Source organism: Athene noctua, chromosome 4 (genome assembly GCF_965140245.1).
Source record: "Athene noctua chromosome 4, bAthNoc1.hap1.1, whole genome shotgun sequence".
Classification (NCBI taxonomy): Eukaryota; Metazoa; Chordata; class Aves; order Strigiformes; family Strigidae; genus Athene; species Athene noctua.
In genome coordinates, this window is record NC_134040.1 from 8,126,259 (window position 1) to 8,147,450 (window position 21,192).

General features: G+C 36.9%; 1 protein-coding gene across 6 annotated transcripts in view; it reads left to right on the forward strand.

Moving 5' to 3' along the window:
• MAEA (macrophage erythroblast attacher, E3 ubiquitin ligase) overlaps positions 1-21,192 on the forward strand; it is a 54,393-nt gene that overhangs the window by 20,427 nt on the left and 12,774 nt on the right. For 3 of the 6 annotated variants that reach the window (XM_074904360.1, XM_074904358.1, XM_074904362.1), the window contains exons 3-6: positions 502-705; positions 16,729-16,851; positions 17,733-17,846; positions 19,861-19,937. In XM_074904360.1, coding sequence (XP_074760461.1) covers positions 502-705; positions 16,729-16,851; positions 17,733-17,846; positions 19,861-19,937 — 518 coding nt within the window. The remainder of the gene's footprint in view (positions 1-501; positions 706-16,728; positions 16,852-17,732; positions 17,847-19,860; positions 19,938-21,192) is intronic. The other 3 variants (XM_074904361.1, XM_074904364.1, XM_074904363.1) reach the window with 3 other exon arrangements.

Genomic DNA, 21,192 nt, shown 5'->3' on the forward strand with positions numbered 1-21,192 from the left:
GCATGACTGATTAAAATGACTCCAGTGTATTAGAAGTAATGTGGGTTTACCCGGCATCACTTCTCAGTAGGGCTAATTCAGTAGGACAGCTGCTTGAGGAAGAAGCTATGGCTAGGTTAGAGGTGGAAATTCCTGATTTTTTCAACTGTTTGGACCACATGATTACAAAGCTTCACAAAATTCTTTGTAGACTATTACAACAGTTGCTGCTGTACATGACACTGTTTCTGGTTTCAGACTAACGCACATTAAGCAGAAAAATCCATATACTCATAATGTCAAGTAAGTCAAAACTTACATAGGAGAATACCTCAGAACTGGACCAGTCATGGAAACTTACACACTGCCATAGGAAATGCCTTTCAAAATGCAAGAAGGGATATTGGCAGTAATTGTATAATATGTAAAGAACGTTTACAAACAATTCTTACTGTATTTTGCTTTAAAAGCAAGTCGAAAAGGTATAGCTCCTATTTATTCCTGTTAATGTTTACTTTTTAGGCAGTTGAATCAATCCAGGCTGAAGATGAAAGTGCAAAACTCTGCAAACGTAGGATTGAACATCTGAAAGAACATAGTAGTGACCAGCCAGCTGCTGCAAACATGTGGAAGAAGAAACGTATGGATCGTATGATGGTGGAACATCTTTTACGCTGTGGCTACTACAATACAGCTGTAAAATTAGCGAGACAAAGTGGTATTGAGGTTGGTAGCAATGTGCACTAGTTACTAACGGAATGGTAGTAAAGAGGAAGCTGGCAAATCAGAACAAGCTGCTTTAGCCCTGTAGCAGCTATTTTTGTGTATTAAAGTGCCTTTGTTACTAATGTTTATCTGTTAATCTTTTTAGGTCTGTTTGTTCTCCTTACTTTGACATAAATTTAATGTATTAAGTCAAAACTGAAGGCATATCTTTAGTCACAAATCAAATGCTTTTAGATAAACACCTTGCCCTATTAAAACTTTAAATAATTCTCAAATGTCGTATGGAATTGCTTGTTACAGGCCTTTTTAGGCTGCTGATGAAGCAGTTGGTGGAGCTTTCCATCTGTCTAGCCACACTTAGATGATATGTGTAGGTGACCAGACTGAGCAGAGCAGCATATGCTGATTCCAGGAGCAACTGTTCTATTGTATCATCCTACTATTTAATGCATCAAGAGGAAAACTGGCTTATACTTTTGAAAATAAATCTTAATACAGTTTGGTTTTCTAGTAGCCAGTATATCTTGGATGGTCCATTGAAACTTCTTGCTGTTTTGCTTGCTTTGCCATTTACCATTCTGTGGTTGTCACTTTCCTTTTCACTGGTTATCTAGTTGGTTTTGTTTCTGAAGTGTTTGGAGCTTGATGCTTGTGCATTGGAGCTTCTTTATGCAGAGCAGTGAATCCACACTGTGGTCTTCTGACAGCCACAAGGACATTAAAATGGAATCTTTAAGGATTTGCTGTTTATTTAAAGAAATCATGTTTTTCTAAGTTTAGGTAGCATTTGCTATTTGATCCTCAGTGATTGTTGAATATGAAGTTCTTCTGAGATTTCCAATTCCAGAAGGTATGCAACCCTTCCGGTTAAAATCTTTCTCCTATAAAATGCTGAGAGTTTAGTTGTATTATGTGACTTAGGTACTTTGCCAGTCTTAGGTGACAGAGCTGAACGCATCTCTCTGAGCTAGTTGAGGGGAAGAGATTTTTGTTACTGGTGTCAGATTACAGCATATGCATCTCTTCTTTGTCTTGTACAATTATCGTATCTATCACATGTCTCTGTTCGTCCTTGGCTGCTTTACCAGTCTGACCCTGTTCAACCAGCAGTGAATTTAGTAAATACCAAAAAGGAAAGAGCAAGTAAGGGTTGAATGGAAGGGAGAGGGTAAGTGGGTTACAAACTATTAATAGGAAATAGTCCTGGAGAAATTCACTGAAGAAGCTGCTATGCCTCACTAAAAAAACAATTATTCTGGGATAATTGCAGCTGAATAGTCAGCAACTCTTCTACTTTTGGTAGACGTTTCCCTCTGTTTTGAGCAGGAGCTCGTCTCCTGCTGAATCATCATGTTACTGTACCTACTAGGTCTGCTGAAAAAGCACTGTGGAAATATTTTCAGTTTTATAGCAAGTTCTATTATGCCCGATTAAGTAATGCTCAGCTTTCATTTAGACATGAACATGGAAGTCTGTCATGATACACTGCAAGACTGTGTGGTACAAAGCATTGCAATTGTGAAGCTTTAAAGCTTTTCATTCTGTTTGCTGAATAGAAACTTTTGTGTTTTTTAAGAAAAGTTTTAAATAAGCTTATTGAACTTCTGCCTTCAAGCCTAAATATTTTTATTTGCATAACATCAAAGTAGCTTGAATAACACAGAACTTAGTTGCACATGTTGAATGTGCTGAGGCTATATTTCTTCTAGTTTGCTAAAATTATGCTTTTTACTCAATATTGAAGTTCACATTTTGGCTAATTGAGCATAGTCGTCCCTCAGCCTCTTAACATTGTACACTTTTTTACTGTATGGTGATATGCATCGTGAACGGCTTTTAAAATGGTAAGATACTGAGACTTGATCATTACAAAGAATTTGTAGGTTTGCTGGTTTAAGATAACTTGTCTGTTTCTTTTTGTTCCTTTCTTGCTGAAAGATATGAGCATTGAAATGTTCTCAAGTCCTTAATGTAACATTACTGTAGAGATTTACAACATAGCACAGTATTCTTCTCATACAAAGTAATCTTTGTTTAGTGTAGTCTGAACTCTAATTTTGATAAATGTTTCCACCCCTGCAGGGTTCAGGAGCACATTGCTGTATAGTGAATGTTATAATGTCTATTACCTAGTATTTTTTTAATATATACCGAGATAATAGTGTTACCACTGGGTAGGCACTATACCCTAAGAAAGAACCTGAAAAAAGGAGGATTTTGCTCAACTTGTCCACCCGTCAGAGGTGAGACTGGAAGACAAGTTGAGCGTGACCCAGCAGTGTGCTCTCATGGTAAAGACGACTCAACAGTGCTCTCAGTTGCACTGGGATGAGCATCAGAAGCAGGGGAAGGGTGGGGATCTAGCCCCTCTGGACAGCACTGGTTAGACCCATCTGGAGTGCTTTCTCTAGGTCCCCAGCAGACACACTGGGGAATCTCCCTGGAATTTGAAATGTTCAAACACAGATTAGACTGGGCAGGTTCCTAAGTAGCCTGTTGTAGATGACCCTGCTTTGAGCAAGGAGGCTATACAACCTCCAGAGGTCCAAATCTGAACCATTCTCTGATTGTTTCTACGATTGCAGGCCACATGGCTAAAAGTGCCCTTCGCCACTATTTGTAAAGGCTGAAGGAAATGGTTCTTTCCATTTCAGCTGTAGCTTGTGGATCCTAGATTAAGCATCTTTCAGTAGCTGTTAGACCAGTCTTGAGAGCAAGTCTCAACTTGCTTGTTTTAAGTTCCTCACATAACTCCTGATCGCTAAGAGACCTGCAGAGCTGCTCAAGTGCTTCATCAGTGGAAACAGTTTTGAAAGCATTCTGTTTCAGTGACCAAAAGCATTAAATCATTCATCTGTTTACCAATAATACACAGCATACAGTTTGCTCAGGATTATGCACCATAGTGTCCAGTTCTAACAATTATTGATGGGCTGTGTCAAATTCTAGTCTGCTTTCTAAATTAGCTACCTTCATAGGAATTATAACATTCTTGAATCCTTTTCATGGAAGATAAGCACTTAAAAGTTGTGGATATAAACTGGGAAGCAAACAGCTTTTGAAAGACATGCTGGATATGATACATTATAGGGAATGTTAAATATTAGTTATAAACTCAAGTTAGGAATAACTGCTGGCATGTGGCATATATAAAGCATGGTGTTATATGTCAGTATAAGAAATAAACGGCAAACATATAATGTGTGTGATATGTCTTTAAAGAAAAATAATGCTGCTTGAGAAAGTAAACAAAATGAGTAATATTAAAGTAAGAGCTGACAGTCAAGGACATAAATGTCATGTTTGTGCCAAAGTAAATATTGGGGGGAGGGGATTCTATTGTGGACTTTTTTTCTTGATGTCTTCTGGCTCTCTTAATGATGTGAAAAACAGTTTGGGTTGAAGATATAAACTAGATGTTAAGTTTTTAGTTATTGCATACAAATGAAGCTCATCAGTATCAGCTTGTTACACTTAATAATGATCTTATTTTGACTCGATTATGACCTTGGAGTGCAACACCAATATAGAAAAATGTTTATTTTCATCTGCAGATTCATATATTCAGCTAGCTGGCAGGGTTGTCTGTCAACTTAAAATTTGCTATTCCATGTTCTGCTGCATTAAATGCTGTCACATTTCTGTGCCAACAATTGATAGGCAAATCTAGTTTTGGAAATGTGGTATTTCAGTAGGAAGTTGGTTGTTGTTTGTAGGTAAGTTTTATAATTAGGTTAAGTATGTAGAGCTTTGTTTGCTGGTTGTTTTTCTTAAATTTCATGCTTTTTCTAGCCCCTTCCTTTTTCTAGGAAGAAAAAACATGTAAGTGTCCTTATGTTCTTTGCTTAATTCTGTAATAGCCATAGTGACTTCTGCCTAAATGGTTGAAAACAAACCCATCTTCTGAAGCTGCCAATCTCTCTTGCAGGGTGTAAATCCTCTTTCTTTCTTTGCTTATACATTATTTTACTAAAATAAACTGTCCTTGCCTTAATGCTCATGCTGTACAGAAGTTGTATAAGCGGCAGTGTTTTTTTTCTGTGAGGCATGGTGTAAATTCAAAACAAGTGTTGTGTGTGTTAGAGAAGAGAGCAAGTGATTTAGAAATCTATAAAGGACTGAGGGACAGAAGAACTACTACACCCCTGGGGAGGGTGGGCAGTAGCACTGTAAGGTTGCAGGTATAAGAGAATGCTTGAGTTGAAATAACGCTTAAATAGCTTAAAAGTAGTTAACTTGACCTTGCATCATGGATTACGCATGCCAGAGTTTTGCAAATTAATGTTCTTAGATCAGTAATTATGTAGGTGCATCATCCTTCAAAGATACTTACCTAGCCATCTGCATTAATACCACAGCGTGCTTCTTGATTTTGAGAGTTGTGGGGAAAAAATTTCAGTATTCCATTGACTTGAAAAGTTTTGTCTAGGCATATGATCATTGTAAACATTGAGCTGTACTGGAAGGGCTTTTTGATACTTCAAGCAGTATTAAGCCAGTTGACAACAGTCCTAAAAAGATACGTTTCCTTGAAGTGGAAATTCAGATCTTCAGTTTTTATCAGTGTTTCCTTCTTGAGCAGAACTGCTAAATCTGTAGTTTATTTGTAAAGTGGTTTTAATTAATTAATTATTTGTAGTGAACAGGTAACAGTTATTCCCTGGAGAATATCAAAACAGGGCAAATACTGCAAAGCCATTTTGAAAGTATTACATTATCTTTTTAACTGGTACAGTAAATCTATTTTTTAAAAATAAATTGAGTAGTATAAATGTGAGGAATAGTAATCACTGAAAAAGATTAATATCCTCAGCATTCCCCTCTCTCCAGTTGGGCCCAATTCTTCCTTTTTCCTACTGCATAGACACAGCTTCAGTTTTCATAATTTAGAAGCCATTTTGAATGGATTAGCCTGAGTATTTGGAAAGGCACCTGCAACAAATTCAGGTGTGTTCCATTCTCTTATTTCATGATTTTCCATAACACTTTTATGTCCTTTGGAATAAGAGAAGCTTGACTTCAAGTCAAACTGCATGGATTTTAACCAAGTGTCTGAACTCTTCCTTCTATTCTATATCGTTGTTCCTTTTTTTAACCCCAAAGATAAAAATTCTTTTTCTTGCTTTATAAATGTTCTTCAACACCAAAATGGATACTTCAGCTGAGACCTTGGTAGAAAACTGCTGAATGATTTCTTTCTGTATTTTATAGAGCAAAATCTCACTGAAGCTGACATTTTTGAGGTCAGCCTTTCCCTTAATCCTGCTCCTACCAGTGACTCTCTCTTTAAAAAAAAAAAAAGTTAATATGGCCAGCACATTTGAGCATCACAGACAGGAACAGTATTAGGTCTTACATGGTTAGGGGAATTAGGAGTGAAAACTTAAATCTAGAGTGAAACTTAAATCTAAAATAGTTGTAACAGATAACATAATACAATTTGGATAAGTAAACTTTTCATACTTGAACAGGATGGATGTCAGTAATATGTGATTGCTTCAGTAAGAAATGCATATGAATGCTCATATGGAAACTCGAGTGAGGGAAGGTGTGTGATGTTAAAGTTGAAAGCTGAATAAGTACTTCTCTTAACAATCATACCACTGTACCCTTAGAAATCTTCCTTGTTAAGACATGTAGTCCAAGAATGCCTTGTAGGCAAGCACACAAATATATATTAAGTCATCAAAACAAGTTTATTTTCATAACACTTAAATTTTTAGTAGGTAAATAATATTCAGCATAATGCTTGACTGTATTATTTCCTTCTCTGTCATGCAGAACATAGACAAGCTGACTTTCTAATTGCATGCTGAACGGCAAAAGGTGTCTTTTGTCTGGAGCTATTTGTGTCCCTCTCCTATGACTTGGTGTTCCCACACTAGAGATGTTTGAGAAAACTCCGTATGGAAGAGCTCCTGAACTGGCATGACTTATTTAAAGGTGCCAGGGTGTTAACTTGTGCCCGTTTTGAGTTACCTTAAAGTACTAGGCTATAGATGAGCAACTCAGAAACTCCTTTAAATGTGTTTTGGCTGTTCTTAGGGTAGGCATGGCAGCTTTCACCAGATTGGTATAATGAATGTCTGGGTGTGTTCATCTGAATTTCAAAGTGTTGTAATTCCTGAACAGCCTTATGTCTACAGTTTGTCTCGAGCATCTTTGGGAATTAGAGTTATGTAAATGTGAAACAGTCAAGATCGATGCAGAATAACAAACTTTCTCATTACAAATCATTTGACACTTCAAAAGCCAACAGCATGAAGTGTGCTGTGATGTTAAATGTCTATTTTTTCGTCAGTTCTTCTAGACAAAAATGGGTTACCTATAGTGTATCATAACAGAGCTAATTTATTACAAAATACTTAGTTTGGAAGGCTAGGGATTGAAGAAAGATTCTTGAATTGAAATTTTACCTAAAGGGAAAACAGTGTTACCGTGTGGAGATTGCTCAGATATAGAAGAGGTTTGGATTCATTTCTGCCGCTGAGATTTTTCTTATTGCACATTCTTCCTGCCAGACATTCCTTCAGAGTATAATGCTTTCTCTTATTACTGTACTAAAGGACAGGAGTTAACTTTTTCTTGCAGAATGTGTATAGCTGCTAATACAGACTCATCCTGTGTGGACAAAAGCTTCAGGGCTCATACTCAACTGGCAAAGGATTTAGTTGCCTTTCCTCTAGTAGAAGAGGCTATGATAGAAAATGGCCATGGCTCTAGCTCGGACTAGAAGCTTTTTTTTTCTGCCCAATGATGCATCCTAAGCTTTAGAGGCTTTGTTGCACTGCTCCAGCATAGTCATTTATTACTGTACTTAGCGTGGTATAATGTACTGCTGGATAAGGTGCAGCCATTTGCTGAGCTACAAAAATTGCTGAGGCAGGAGTAGAGGATGCATTGGGAAAACAGCTTGCTAATAACCATTCTAAGTGCTAGCTGCAACTGTGAGGCTCTAACAAAACAGCTTATGTGCGTGAGCAAAAGTAGGCAGGCAAAACATTTCCTTTTATTTGGCTTGAACAGTCAATGCCAGATCTATAGTTTCAGTGACCACACCATGGGAAAGCTGCTGGAAAAACTGCAGGGAGAAGATAACTGGAAAATCACTGGGGTGGGTGCTTTTGCTAGATAGGAGATTAGAAGTCATATCCATGGAATCATTGAATGATTTGGATTGGAAGGAACTTAAAGACCATCTAGCTCCAACCCCCCTGCCATGGGAGGGACACCTTCCACTAGCCTGGATTGCTCAAAGCCCCGTCCAACCTGGCCTTGAACCCTTCCTGGGAGGGGGCAGCCACAACCTCTCGGGGTCACCTGTTCCAGGGCCTCACCACCGTCACAGTGAAGAATTTCTTTGTAATATCTAATCTAAATCTACCCTCTTTCAGTTTAAAACCATTACTCCTCATCCTATCACTATACTCCCTGTTAAAGGTCCCCTCCTCATCTTTCCTGTAGCCCCTTTAAGTACTGGAAGGCTGCTGTAAGGTCTCCCCAGAGCCTTCTCTTCTCCAGGCTGAACAACCCCAACTCTCTCAGCCTGTCCTCACAGGGGAGGGGCTCCAGCCCCTGATCATCTTCGTGGCCTCCTCTGGATCTGCTCAAGCAGCTGCATGTCTCTCTTATGTTGGTGCCCCCAGAGCTGGACACAGCACTGCAGGTGGGGTCTTAGGAGAGCTGAGTAGAGGGGGGAGAATCCCCTCCCTCCACCTGCTGGTTGCACTTCTCTTGTTGAAGCCCAGGATATGGTTGGCTTTCTGGGATGCAAGCGCACATTGCAGAGTGGTGTTGAGCTTCTTGTTAACCAACATCCCTAAGTTGTTCTTGGGGCTGCTCTCAATCCACTCCTCGCCCAGCCTGTATTTGTGCTTGGGATTGCCCCAGCAGGACCTTGCACTTGGCTTTGTTGAACCTCATATACCAAGGAACTTCAGAATCTAGTGCAGAAAGGCTTAGGGAATAAAGAGTAAACAGAATCAGAAGTGAGAAAAATGAGAAGTTTGAAATCAGACACAAGGTTAGAACATGATTTAATCACTAGAACCAATTACCAGAAGTACCAATATCTTCTAATTTTAGATAAAGGCAATAATCTTCTCACAGATAATCAAAGTAAGTTACTGGGGTCCTTTAAAAATAACCAGGTAAATTTAAAAGGTCTCTCCTATACGCAGGTCATGGAAGACGCTTGCGTGTGAAAACTCGATTGTACACCATGGGTTACTGTGTTTATTTTGTAGACAAAAACTTTTCTGGCTCTTCTGTTGATGAATCTGTGGTTTGGCTGTCTGTCTTTGCTTTTTTTTCTAACAACTAGCTCTGCAGCTGGCTTTTGAGTAGGACATTCTGTCAATTACTCTTGTTTATTTTCTCTGTAATCCTGTTAATGTGTGTAGCATTATACACTTAATAGTAGCTTAATGAACTTCAGGCAACGTTATTTCATGAACAGAGAGTAAGGAGGCCTCTTACTGTTAATTTGTGCCTCATTTTAACCGATCTTCAGTAACTGTGATGTTGCTGTTTTGTCACCACCTATGCCATTGTTTTCTTAATAATCTGTTTCCCTTTGCTCTCAATGCAGTTTATACATCCTCTGCATTGACTTTGAACTGTTGTAACCAGCAGCCTTTTATTCCTCATCTTGTACAGGGCAGACAAATGGGGTGGCAGTTTCAATTCATGTTACTGCCATCAAAACTTACTGCAGTGTCCCACTTCTTTCTTTCTGCATGTTTTCATGTAGGCAATGTTACTGTGGTGTGTTCCAGTCTTCCTGCTCCTGCCAACTGATGTCTTTTTCACTGTTTCTGCACTTGGGAAACATGCCTACCTCTTTCTTCTTCCCCAGATGGTTGTTTTCTACCTTGTAGCCCCTTGTGTCTGCCTTGTTCCCCAGTTGTGCAACGTTGGTCATGGCATCCAGATGATCCCTGGATTTGCTGTGTATCCATCACAGAGGAGACTTTAACAAATTAATATAGAAGACTGATTGGACCTTTCTGTTTGTAACTGCTCATTACTGCATTTCTATTTCAGTTCTATAGACCTAAATTATATTGAAGTTTATGTTGCAAGTTGAGGCTGTGCAGTTCAGAATGTGAATAGTCATTGAAAGCTTAAGACAGCTTTTTTGAAGTTGTTTTAGAGTGGTCTAAGTGTTTATTGTATTTCATCTACAAGTATTTTAAATGAATGCTTACTGTACTACTGAATGCTGAAGTGCATCAGCAAAGCCTTTTTTAATATGAAGCTCTTATGCATGTAATATGTATAGATAGAAAGTCAATCTTATTAAAACTGTCATTGGTAAGTACTCGTGGCAACAAGCCACTGATAGCTTGAGGCATACTAGCATATTTTCAATTTTGTATAGATGCTAGTAGGCAATTAAAAATAAAAAATTTACATCTTTGAAAAAATACATAAGCAGCATCTTATGGTATTATGAATCACCTACTTTATACAACAAATAGCCTAGTTTATAATTGTTGGGTTTTTCCACCAAGGACCCAGTCTTCTCTACAAAATGCTATTTTTTCCACCTCAAATCTTTTTTTATCTTATCTTAACTCTTCCTTTTTGATGAATTATCTTGTTTTGTGAATAGCTCATGGGGGATTTGAAAATACTGGTTTTGTGTGTTTTAGTACTTGTTTCTGGTTGGTTTTCAGCCCTGTTAAAGCTTCAGATTTCATATGTGAAACTTTCTGTGTTTTAATACATAAAACCCTTTATAATTCACATGAACATTTCTCATGCATTCCTTCTGACAGCTTTCCAGACTTGTGGCTGGAGATGTCATAAAACAGAAGTACTTCCAACTCATGCGCAGAGTGGAGACCAAGGGAGAGGAATGACTTTACCCAATTGTTCCAATTCTAACAATGTTATATAAATTAAAACCCTCACCTGAACACTACATAAATTTTGGACAAAAGCTATATTGCTATTTGAGAAATTATATTTTTGTAACTTTTAAGTCCTTTCTTACATAGAATCAAATCCATAGTTTCTCTTTTGTTGTATGTGGTGCTGAAAAGTATGAGCGATCTTCTTGGTGAATTTAGAGCCACATGTCTAGATCTGAAGCTGTATATTGAAGAGGTTTTTTATATTTGGGAATGGACTAATGAAAACACTGTTATATCTATTAGAGAAAATCATTACTGATTCTTTAAAAACTAACTGTAGTGAATTTCAAATGTTTACCTGCTGTGAAACAAACTGTACCTTTCATACTAATCTACACATTGCTATCTTTTAGTTATGACTCTGAAACTAATGAATTATTGTAATTTAAGCCAAAAAAATTTAGTTTGCTTGAGGTGTAGTGTAAAGATGTTTCACTTTCTAAAAACAAACAGTTGGACAAAGGCTACCACGTATGTGCTGATGCCTAAAGTCAGAGCTTTCTGAAGGCATCCCAGGGCACTCCTAAATTGCCACATTTGAAGAGGTCACTTCTAGTATGTGACTAAAACAAAACTCTTAGGTGGAGTTAATGTTGGTGAAAATTGATATTGTACTTTGACTACTGAGGTGCAGTCGGCTTGTACTGAACTGAATAAAATTTGCTTGAGATCTTTTGGAATAAAATAACTTAGTGAAATACTTGAGCATATTACCAGCAGTTGCACAAGCCCTACCAAAGTAGTAAGGCAAGCAAGCTTGATAGGCATTCACTATTTTTAGCAAGACTCTGCTTTTTTTGTATTTACTTATTTCCTGTAAATATGGGGAACTGTTACTGCCTTTTTCCAATTCACTACTGAATTCTCTTAATGGTTCGGAACCTTAAAGTTACAGACTTCATAGTCTTGAATTAAAGGTAGTCCACACTTTGATATATGCTTGACAGTTTCTAGCTTGGTTTACAATTTTGTAATAGACATAGCTTGTTTAATTTCAAATTCATGTGAAGCTAAAGTATCTACTGGTTAAACAAAAACTACCCTACTCCCTTTATATGCCTCATTATTTCACATCTGTTGTTCTTCAAATAACCTTCACTGTATTTTTGTGAATCACTTGTTCTTCCTTTCGGTAGCACAACCATGTGAATTCATTAAATTCTGAGCCCATTTTCATTTTCCTCTTACTTTTGGTGTCTCAAACTAGTGTTTAAAGTAGCAATCATTTTTCATTACAAAGCAGTTAATCCATGACTTCTGCAATTCATGGAGCCTGGATTCCTTCATGTTGGTTCTATAGCTGATATAAGCTTTACTCTGAATGCCCTCTCTGTGGAGAACTTCAGCAGATCTTTCCAGTGTTGACTCTTTGGTGTCTAGTAACTAGTACACGTTTGCTGCAATCTTTCCCTCCAGTGAGGGCAGATACTGGAGTCTCCTGAAGAGAAGATGCTGCTAAGGAGAGCAACCTGGCAAAGGGTGAGATCCCCTGAGAATTCTGCTCTTGTCAACTCCTGCTCACACTGACCAGAGAGTCCAAAAGCTGTTCAAAGGAGGGGACGTGCATATACATGCTTGGGATGTTCTTACTAACAACCCATCTCAGAAAATGGAAATGCCATATAGGGATATAGCTTTTATGTTGGCCAGGAGTATATATGTAGTAATAATCATCATAAAGGAATCTTCATTCTTCATAGCATTTTATACCTTAATAATTGGAGTTCTGTGCAGAATCATAGGGTTGGTAACCTCCCTCCCTGGAGGCATTTGCAGCTTAAGAAGCAGTGATATTTTAAAAGCTATATATATGTAAATCAGGCAGAGCACAGGGTGATGAATAGATGTATTCTCTGTTTAAATAAGTGTCTCTGACTTCACTTAAGTTGTCTTCAGTCTTCATGTGCAGTTTTCTCTAATAATAAATGGTTCTCTCTACAGTTTGCACTGTTGTAATGGAATTAAATAGTCCTTTTATGATAAAGTTCATCCAGTGCTTAGTTACCCTTCTGGTAACTGGCTAGTGACTGTTGAATAGAAGGGAAGGTTAGTTCACTTGTAGTCCAGTAGGTTTTTTTAAGCAGAAATGTAATATCTAGGTGGTACTCCCTTGCTTGTACTAAAGGAATAAGACTGTGTATGCTGTGTTTCCCCTCTTTAGTTTTTGGATAATTGTCAGTAATACTTGTGGACAGAGTTCTTGCGCCATTTCAAATTGTTTTTCAGTACAATTACAGAAGTCTAACTGAAATGAAAGAATCACACAGAATCACCTAGGTTGGAAAGGACCCTGGAGATCTAGTCCAACCGTTCTCCTAGCACAGTTCCCACCTACAGCATATCCTTAAGCTCCAAATCGACCCTACCCTTGAACACCTCCAGGGATGGGGACTCCACCACCTCCCTGGGCAGCCCATTCCAACGCCTTAACAACTAGTTCTGTAAAGAAATGCTTCCTAATAGCCAGTCTAAACTTTCCCTGGTGCAACTTGAAGCCATTCAAAGTTTGATGTTAATGAGTCTTTCTACCCAATGTCAGGTATTCTGCATTTGTAAGCAAGTTAAGGCAAGGTAATCTATGCAAAACTGTCTTGGTGGTGATGCACAGGAGGCTGGAAAGTGCTTAGAGTTATGCCTTGCTAACAACAGAGAAGTAGCCCTGTGCAGTGCAGGGTTCTCTTACACTTCTTCAGTACTGGAAGTATTGCAGTTGCTTTTACAATGTGAAAACTGAAGTTGTGAAATGGAGGACTTTAGTGTTGCAAAAGATGCTAATTAAAGACTTGAGAATTGCTTTTTAGTTTATATACAAGTCAGAAAATGTTTGCCGTGATGCTGAATGCTATGTTCAGTTGGAGGGGGAGTGTGCATCAACGGATTTCTTGCTTCAGCTTTTTCTCCACCTGCAAAACTGGTGGCAATGTTTCCCTAAAATTACATATTTACATTCACTCAAGTTTATATGTAAACAAATTTATATAAGAGACTCTTCTTGTAACAGCATATTAAATCATAATGCTGTTTTGGGAACCGAGGCAATGTATCTGTATGGTCTACAGCCTATGTAATTTAGAATTGAAGAATACCTTCAGAAAACTCTTCAGGATTGGGGTCTTAATGGGGAACTTTCTAACTTGAACATGAGATACTACTTAAAACTGCTAACACTGCTAACAAGATGTGGCAGACAAGTAGTTCTCCAGCACTGGCCTATGTAGAAGAGCTGTGTTGGTTTTGGTAAAGCTAAATAATCCTGATACTCCTTACTTCTATTGCCTTAGTCTTGGCTAATGAAATACACCATGGAGAAGCATCAAGAGGTAGGCACCACCAAAAAAGAAAGATAGGAAAGCATGGTCAGATTAAAAAAACTTGGGTGACATAAGCATGTATGGGTTTTTTTTTAAGTTTAGTACATAATTGTATCTTGGTATTTTTCTTCTATCTGAACGATTAAGACTTTTTATTAAATGTGAAAGCTGTTTCTTTCCCTACAAATAGATTTTTTTCAATGATTTTTTTATATTGTTCCCTTTCTATCTAGTTAACAGAGAAGAAAATCCTATTTATTGGTGCAGTTTAAATGTGATTGTTAGTTCTGAAAGAAACTCTTTTAATAAAAAATGTTCTCCTCTGTTTTCTGGATACATAACCATCTATTTAATAGAGACGGCTGCCAAGCTTTGACTTTTTGGCAACTGCAAATCTAATTAGCATTTCTGTACCAAATAAAACTTTTTTTATCTTAAATTTGCAAAAGGAATGTAGGCATTCTTTTTATTTAAGAGAATTTTGTCTGTCTCTGCAGCAACTACAATCTTTTTGCTCATAGCTGAGGGTTGCTATACTAACACCTGATTGATAAATGCATATAGTTGGGATTCTCTCACCAGCTCATTGACTTTGCACAAATGCTGCTCTTATGGTTCTTTAAAAAATAACTTTTTTTGTGATTAAGCTTAAGCTATAAAACGCAAACAAATTAGATGGAACCAGTGATTTATTGTCTGCCTAGCATATCCAGTCTTTTTTTTAATATAGAAGAAAATGCTTTTGTTTTAATTTGGTGTAAAAGCAAATGCTGTTCATTAAGAGGACTTAGCTCAAAAACTTGAGAATATGTATGGAGATGTTATTAGTTTTAACTCAGATTCAATCATCTTCCCATTCAGCAGCTATGTGGAAAAATATGCAAGCAAGATAATGAATGTGGTTGCATTACATGTCAAATTACTTATACAGATGAGTTACATAGGCAAGAGGTTGGGTTTTTTGTGGTCACCTTATCAGCACAGAGGAATAATGCAGTTCTTTTTTCCACTTGAGACTGTCATCAGAAAAACTTTGGAATACCAAAAAATTTTTGAGTAATACTCATATGTGCTTGTAGGAAAAATTAATAAATATATTAATTCCTTCTGTGGAATAGTTTGGCATCCTTTCATTCCATTTGCCAACACATTGATAAAATTATTTTTTTTTATCCTTAAGGGGATAGGAGGAGCCAGTGACAGTCCAGTCTTAATTTTGTTCTATAAACTTGTAACTGCTTTAGCTGTGACTTCAGTCTGACTTATCTGGATTTGATACCAATAGAGCTATATGACACCCTTTATTCTTTTGATGGTATAATGGTTTTGTTGCTGTGGTCATACAGTCTATAAAATGTAGTTGCCTGTCAACTATCCTTAATGTTTTGGTTTTTAAACTCACATTCAAGTCATAAGAGAAAGCTTTACTAAAAGCTACAACTTGTGCTGTATGTGGCCTGTTTATAGTTTTGTAAATAACCATTCTGGGAAACCTGACATTATCTGGTTCATTTTTCCAATAGTATTAGACTTCTGTTATAAGGAAAAACTGGCTAATGAAATGCAAGATGCGAATGTGATATGCCTGCTGCTACTTCTATTTTTTTATCTTTGTCTCAGGGAGATATAAATTCTAAGACTAAGTATATTCAGCTGTTCTAACAGCTGAACATGCCATCGATTTCTCAGCGTTGCTTTGCTCACTAGAGCTACTGTAATATTTGTGATATTCAGCATTTCAATTGTATAATTTTCAGCATTTTTCTGTGAAGTCTACAGAACTTGTTCAAAATGAGAGTGCATATTAATCTTAATACCTTAGTACTGGGTTTGTGTTTGTGTATTGAATATGGTTTCCCACAGTGTATTTTTTTCAGTAAAGTATGAACTGTCACAGCATGATATATTTATGCAGCTCCAAAATAACTTCTGGCGGTGCCAATTCAGAATGGATCCAGTTCATAGTGTTTGGGAACATCTACACAAGTCTCATTTTCACCAGAAATATAGGAAAAAAAAAATTCTTTGATACCCTAGTAGATCTTAAATTGTTTTCAGTCATGTTTGCCTTGATTGGTATGAATGTATAAAGCTCCTGGTAATTAAGTAGCACAGGCACATTCCAGTTTTGCACCAGGCAAATTTGATAGTAGATTGCTGCATTTTCTTCTAAAACATCTACTTGTGATAAACACTTGAGGAATCTTGTGGCTCACCTGTTGCCTAATTGCTTTTTAATATAGTAAGTTTGTTTTACAACCTCAGTGTCAGATGTTGTAGACACGTGAGAAAAAATATATTAGAGAGTTCAGACCATGTAGGACTTTGAGTAAAACTCAATATACAGATGGCTAGGTAAAGTAGATCTAGATTTTCCTCTTTTCTGTAGTTCTTGCTCACTTTAGCAAATGTTATGACATTGTCATGGTCTAGTTGACATGGCTTTGAGGAAATCAGGTACTCCTAGAAGTGTGAACTGCACTGAAGTGATCATGAGATCTGGTCACTTGTTGTGCAAAGCTTCTAAGTTTCATCTTTACTCTTTCTTTTTTTTCTAGTTCTGTTGTATATGTAGTCTCAGAAAAATACTCTATCTCACTACCAGAGTATGTCAGAACATGGAAATGCAGTATTTTAAATACACTGTAATTTTCTGTAAAGAACTAACCTAAAAATCAGAGGTATCTAGAACAAAGCCTTTTTTTCCCCTCTGTATTTCCGTTCTGTGGAAGAGTGGATTGCTGTGTAAAGTACGATTTAATATGACCTGCTTTCCTTTTTTGTTTTTGAAGGACTTGGTAAATATTGAGATGTTTTTGACTGCTAAAGAAGTGGAAGAATCATTGGAAAGACAAGAAACTATGACTTGCTTGGCTTGGTGTCATGATAACAAATCCAGGCTCAGAAAAATGAAGGTATGAAAATGTAATGTGTTCGTGTTTTGCTTAAATTCTGGTTTTCTAAACTACTTTGATACTTGATGTGGTCAATTTAGTTTGAATTACAGGTGTTTAAATGAGGCCTTCTATAAAAGTAAGGACAGCAAGGTACAAAACTCTTCTTTTAAGAAGGTGTAGGTAGTTGGAGCTAAACTAGCTCATGCAAATAGCAAACCTGAAACTGGGTGATAGGCCTTTTTATGGGTGCGAGTTTTGTCTCAACAAATTATGCTCAAATAATATTCAGGTGGTTTTAATGTGATTTGCAAATGTCTGAATGCAGATGTAAGTAGTGTCTTGATGCATGTGAACTTACATTTATAACTCTTTGCAGCCTGCTGAAAATATAACTGTTTATATATGACAATGTCTTAAGAGTGAGATTAGTTGGTAAACCTATGTCCTGAGGCCTAATGCTGAAAGATATCTCGTTCAGATTTTTGTCTTAGTATTTTTTAAGTGTTGTATGTAAGACAATAGAACTTGAGTAAAGAACTAACTTTCTGTGAGGAACTTCTGTTGAAATGGGTTTTTTTCAAAAACAAAAGCAGAGTCTAATCAAGTAATAAACACAGTAAGTCTTTCTCTAGCCATTGAAGACCATGACCTGAACACGCTGTATGCTTGTTCTATTGCAGTTGGTTTGGATTTCCTTGTCTCTTAAATCCTGCATTTCAAAACATGCTGTGATCTTTTATAGGGCTTGCAGAAATCTGTTTTTAACTGATATTAACCAAAATCCCTGCCTCCCTCAAAGATGTTTGTGTCTTACTTTTTTTAAACTAAGCGCTTTCTTTAACCAAAAATGTTTGAGTGCACTTAGTGATAAGCAAAGAGTGACGTTCTCTGTCACTCAGGGGCGCCAAAATGAGAATGAACCGAAGATGGGACGCAAAAGTAAATCGGCCAGTGATTACTCTAAAGAAAATGATGATCTTGTTATGGAAACCATTAAAGGAAAACCAGAATTGGTATGTAAACACTATTGCATAATTATACTACTAAAAAATCCCCCTTATGTAATCCTAATATGTTAAGTAATATAAGAAATAAAATCTGAACATCCTACTTTTTCATCACCAATCTTCAACAAACAATAAATAAGGAAAAACCTTCCCCATCCCTCTTTTTGGAAAACAACAACAACAACAAAAAATCTATTTCTGCAAGCCCTAATATTTTCTTTTATTTTTTTCTTAAAAACAAACAAAAACCAAAGCTAAGGCTGTGAGAGATCAAAGTTAAAAGAAGATAAATCACTATGCTTCTTTTTGAAACACAAATAAACATTTCTTTTTCTGGTTGGTTAGCTGCTCATCAAGGTTAATGTTAATCCCAGCCACCACCTTAATGCAAGCCTAATCTAAAAATTCAGCTATGTTGGCCTGGAAAAGAATGCAGCCCTATAGTCTTTACAGATGTGAGCTATCTAAACTCTTACAAATAGCTGCTGCTTGTTTGAAGATACCCAGAGCTGAAATGTATGCATCATCTGATTATCTAGGACTTCTAGTTAAAATTGTCTGCAGAACCCATACAGCCATTGGCTTGCAGCTTACTTGAGGATCCATAAAAACAGAACATGAATTCTGAATGTTGTTTTGGGATGTTGGTTTTCTGTTGTTGAAACAGTTTAATGAAATACTAAGCCCTCTATATTTAGCATCATTAACAGCTGAAAAGCTTGATCAGTTTTTTAGTAGAAACAAACTTAGCTAAAATTCTAAATGACAGTTTTCTGTAGATATAACAGGGTATTTTAAAGTAGTCCTATTTTAAATTTTCAAATAAAATAGAGGAAAAAACTATTCTCTGCTAAACGTGGGCTTGAGTACAGAAAAATGCAGTTGGAAAATAATTTATTTTCTATCCCTTAAGTATATTTTAACATGTGACACAATGTATTGTTTTTAATGTTTGAATGGCTTACATTTCAAATCTTAAGATAACCAATTGTTGCAATGTGTGCGTTAGTCACCCCATGCAGTTAAATGATACAAATTTGGAGTTGCTCAAATCCCTGCTGAAGTCACTGAGGAATTTTGATATTACTGTGCTGATGGACAATAAACAAAAGGCAACTATTCATTAGAAGCATGGGGGAAGAAAAAAAACATTTGCCAAATGGAGCAGGGTAACTCAAGGAATACAGCTCTTTTCAAGATTCAGAGGACTTTGGGTTTTTGTTATTTAAGTAATAAAACAGTTGACTGTGTCCCTATAAAGAAGCATAGTGACTTGTTCTTTTAATGGGGGGAGAATCTTTTTCTTTTTAATTCCACATATTCAAAGTTTTCTTATAGATTTTGTGAACTGGTGATGGAATTTGATTTAAAGGGACACTGTCAACTTCATTAGGCTTCAAATTTTACCTTTTTCCAAAAAACAGGTAAATGTCACTTGGTTTTCTTGTTTGAGACTTGTTTCCAGCATGGCTTTTAGATGTTTGACAAGAAGAGCGGGATAGAAGTTTGAAGGGAGGGAGGGAGGGGATTGCAGCAACTTAAACTCTGTGCTGGTTTTTGTTAATACTGTTTTGGAAGTCCCCAATATTCAAAGACTTGGTTTTTCCTTGCAGTCTTCTGGGTAGACCTCTCTTGTCTAAATTTTCATGTAGCCCCAAATTTCTGTGGAATCTACTACTTTAAATTGTAAGAAAGTACAAAGAAACCACCTGTTACTCTCACTTGCATCTCAGGTAATGATGCTTTCAGTCATTAGGAAAAAGTTCATCCCTGCTAAATACTGAAGTTCTGAAGGAGGCAAGAGGAGGAGGTTTTTGTTTGCTTTTAGGGAATTCTGAGCTGATGTTTTGTCCTGTATGTAAAGTCAAAATTTCAACTTTTTTTGCATGAATGCCTAAAAGCAAGCAAACAAGGTTGCATGTTATTAACACTTTCTTTTTGTTGTGCACATGTAGTACTTAACATACTGTGCAGTGCAGTGTTAGCACCTTCTAAGACCCTGTCTTGTCTTTAATCTCAGAGCTGTCTGGAGTTCAGCCTAAGGATTCAGGAGTTCATTGAACTCATTCGACAGAACAAGAGACTGGATGCTGTGAGGTATGAAATTAGGATGCTTACTAAACAATTTTCTTAACAATATGGTATTATGCTTCATTAGAGACATGTGACTATTATTGCAATACCCAGAAGCCACACTACTTTAAAGGATCTTGCTAGTGTGAACAGTCTCTATATTTAAGATGGAATTGATTTTTTTTTTAAAGTAAGGTGTCATTCTTTTATGCATCCTTTTAAAACTTCTTGTTGTTGCAACTCTGCATCTTCTTGCTCTTCAAAATCAAGGTTTAGAGAATTAATTTGTTCTATAAAACAATTTTATTTTCTGGTGGCATACAATGTAATGAACATATTTACCCTTAACTAGTTATCAAGAGGTACAGCAAGCTTCTTATAGGAACTCACTGCAGCTTTAATCACAAAAAATACTAAAAGGTTAATAAAATACACATCTAACATTTCAATTTTGACTTAATTCTGCTTTACTATCTTCATTAAACATTTTGTTCTGCAAGTTATGCTTTAGAGCAGGCTCACCTTTTGTGTTGAACATATAATTTGGAGTTCTGGATTATCGTGTGAGAATAACAAGTTATGTTACTCCCATTCCCTTCCCCTGGCTCCAAATAAGAAACCAACTCAATATCCATTTTCACCTCTTTTGAACTAGTTCAGTGGGGACTACTTCGAGAAGAAAGTAACACTGCCCAAGATGGTGTGAACCAGTAACAGAACTCGAGTCAGACCTAATTGCTGCCTGACTTCAACCATGAGACAGTCTCTCTGGCAATACTTACAATGTACATAAAGCAATTATGCTTTTAACTTAGTGGTCCTGATTTAAGGTGTTGGAATAATGTTCCAGGGTAACACAGGAAACCAGTTCTGCTGAAATGAGTGGAATTTTGATACTGGGACTATAAAATGTGTTGAGAAATTTGATAAGCAGTGATCTTGTCATCGTCACAAAGTATGATGCAGGTGGCAAAGCTACTGGAACTTACACATGAACAAGGCAAAGAGGAACTCACAGCAGTTCTGTTTCATAGAGATGACAAGTTTTATAGCCAGACTTGAAGCCTTGCTAATACATTCTGGTGATAACACTGTTGCTGTTAAGCATTTCTGACAAGTTTTATTTTAAGGAAGTTGCAAGTCTTACTACTGCCTTTAAAACCAGAAATTGAAAACAGCAGGAGGCTTGTATTTGTGGCAGAGCTGTGTTTTGGTCAAAGGAGCAGAGCTATAGAAAACGTATGAAGTATCGTAAGTACAGACTGAAGCATTCCAGTGC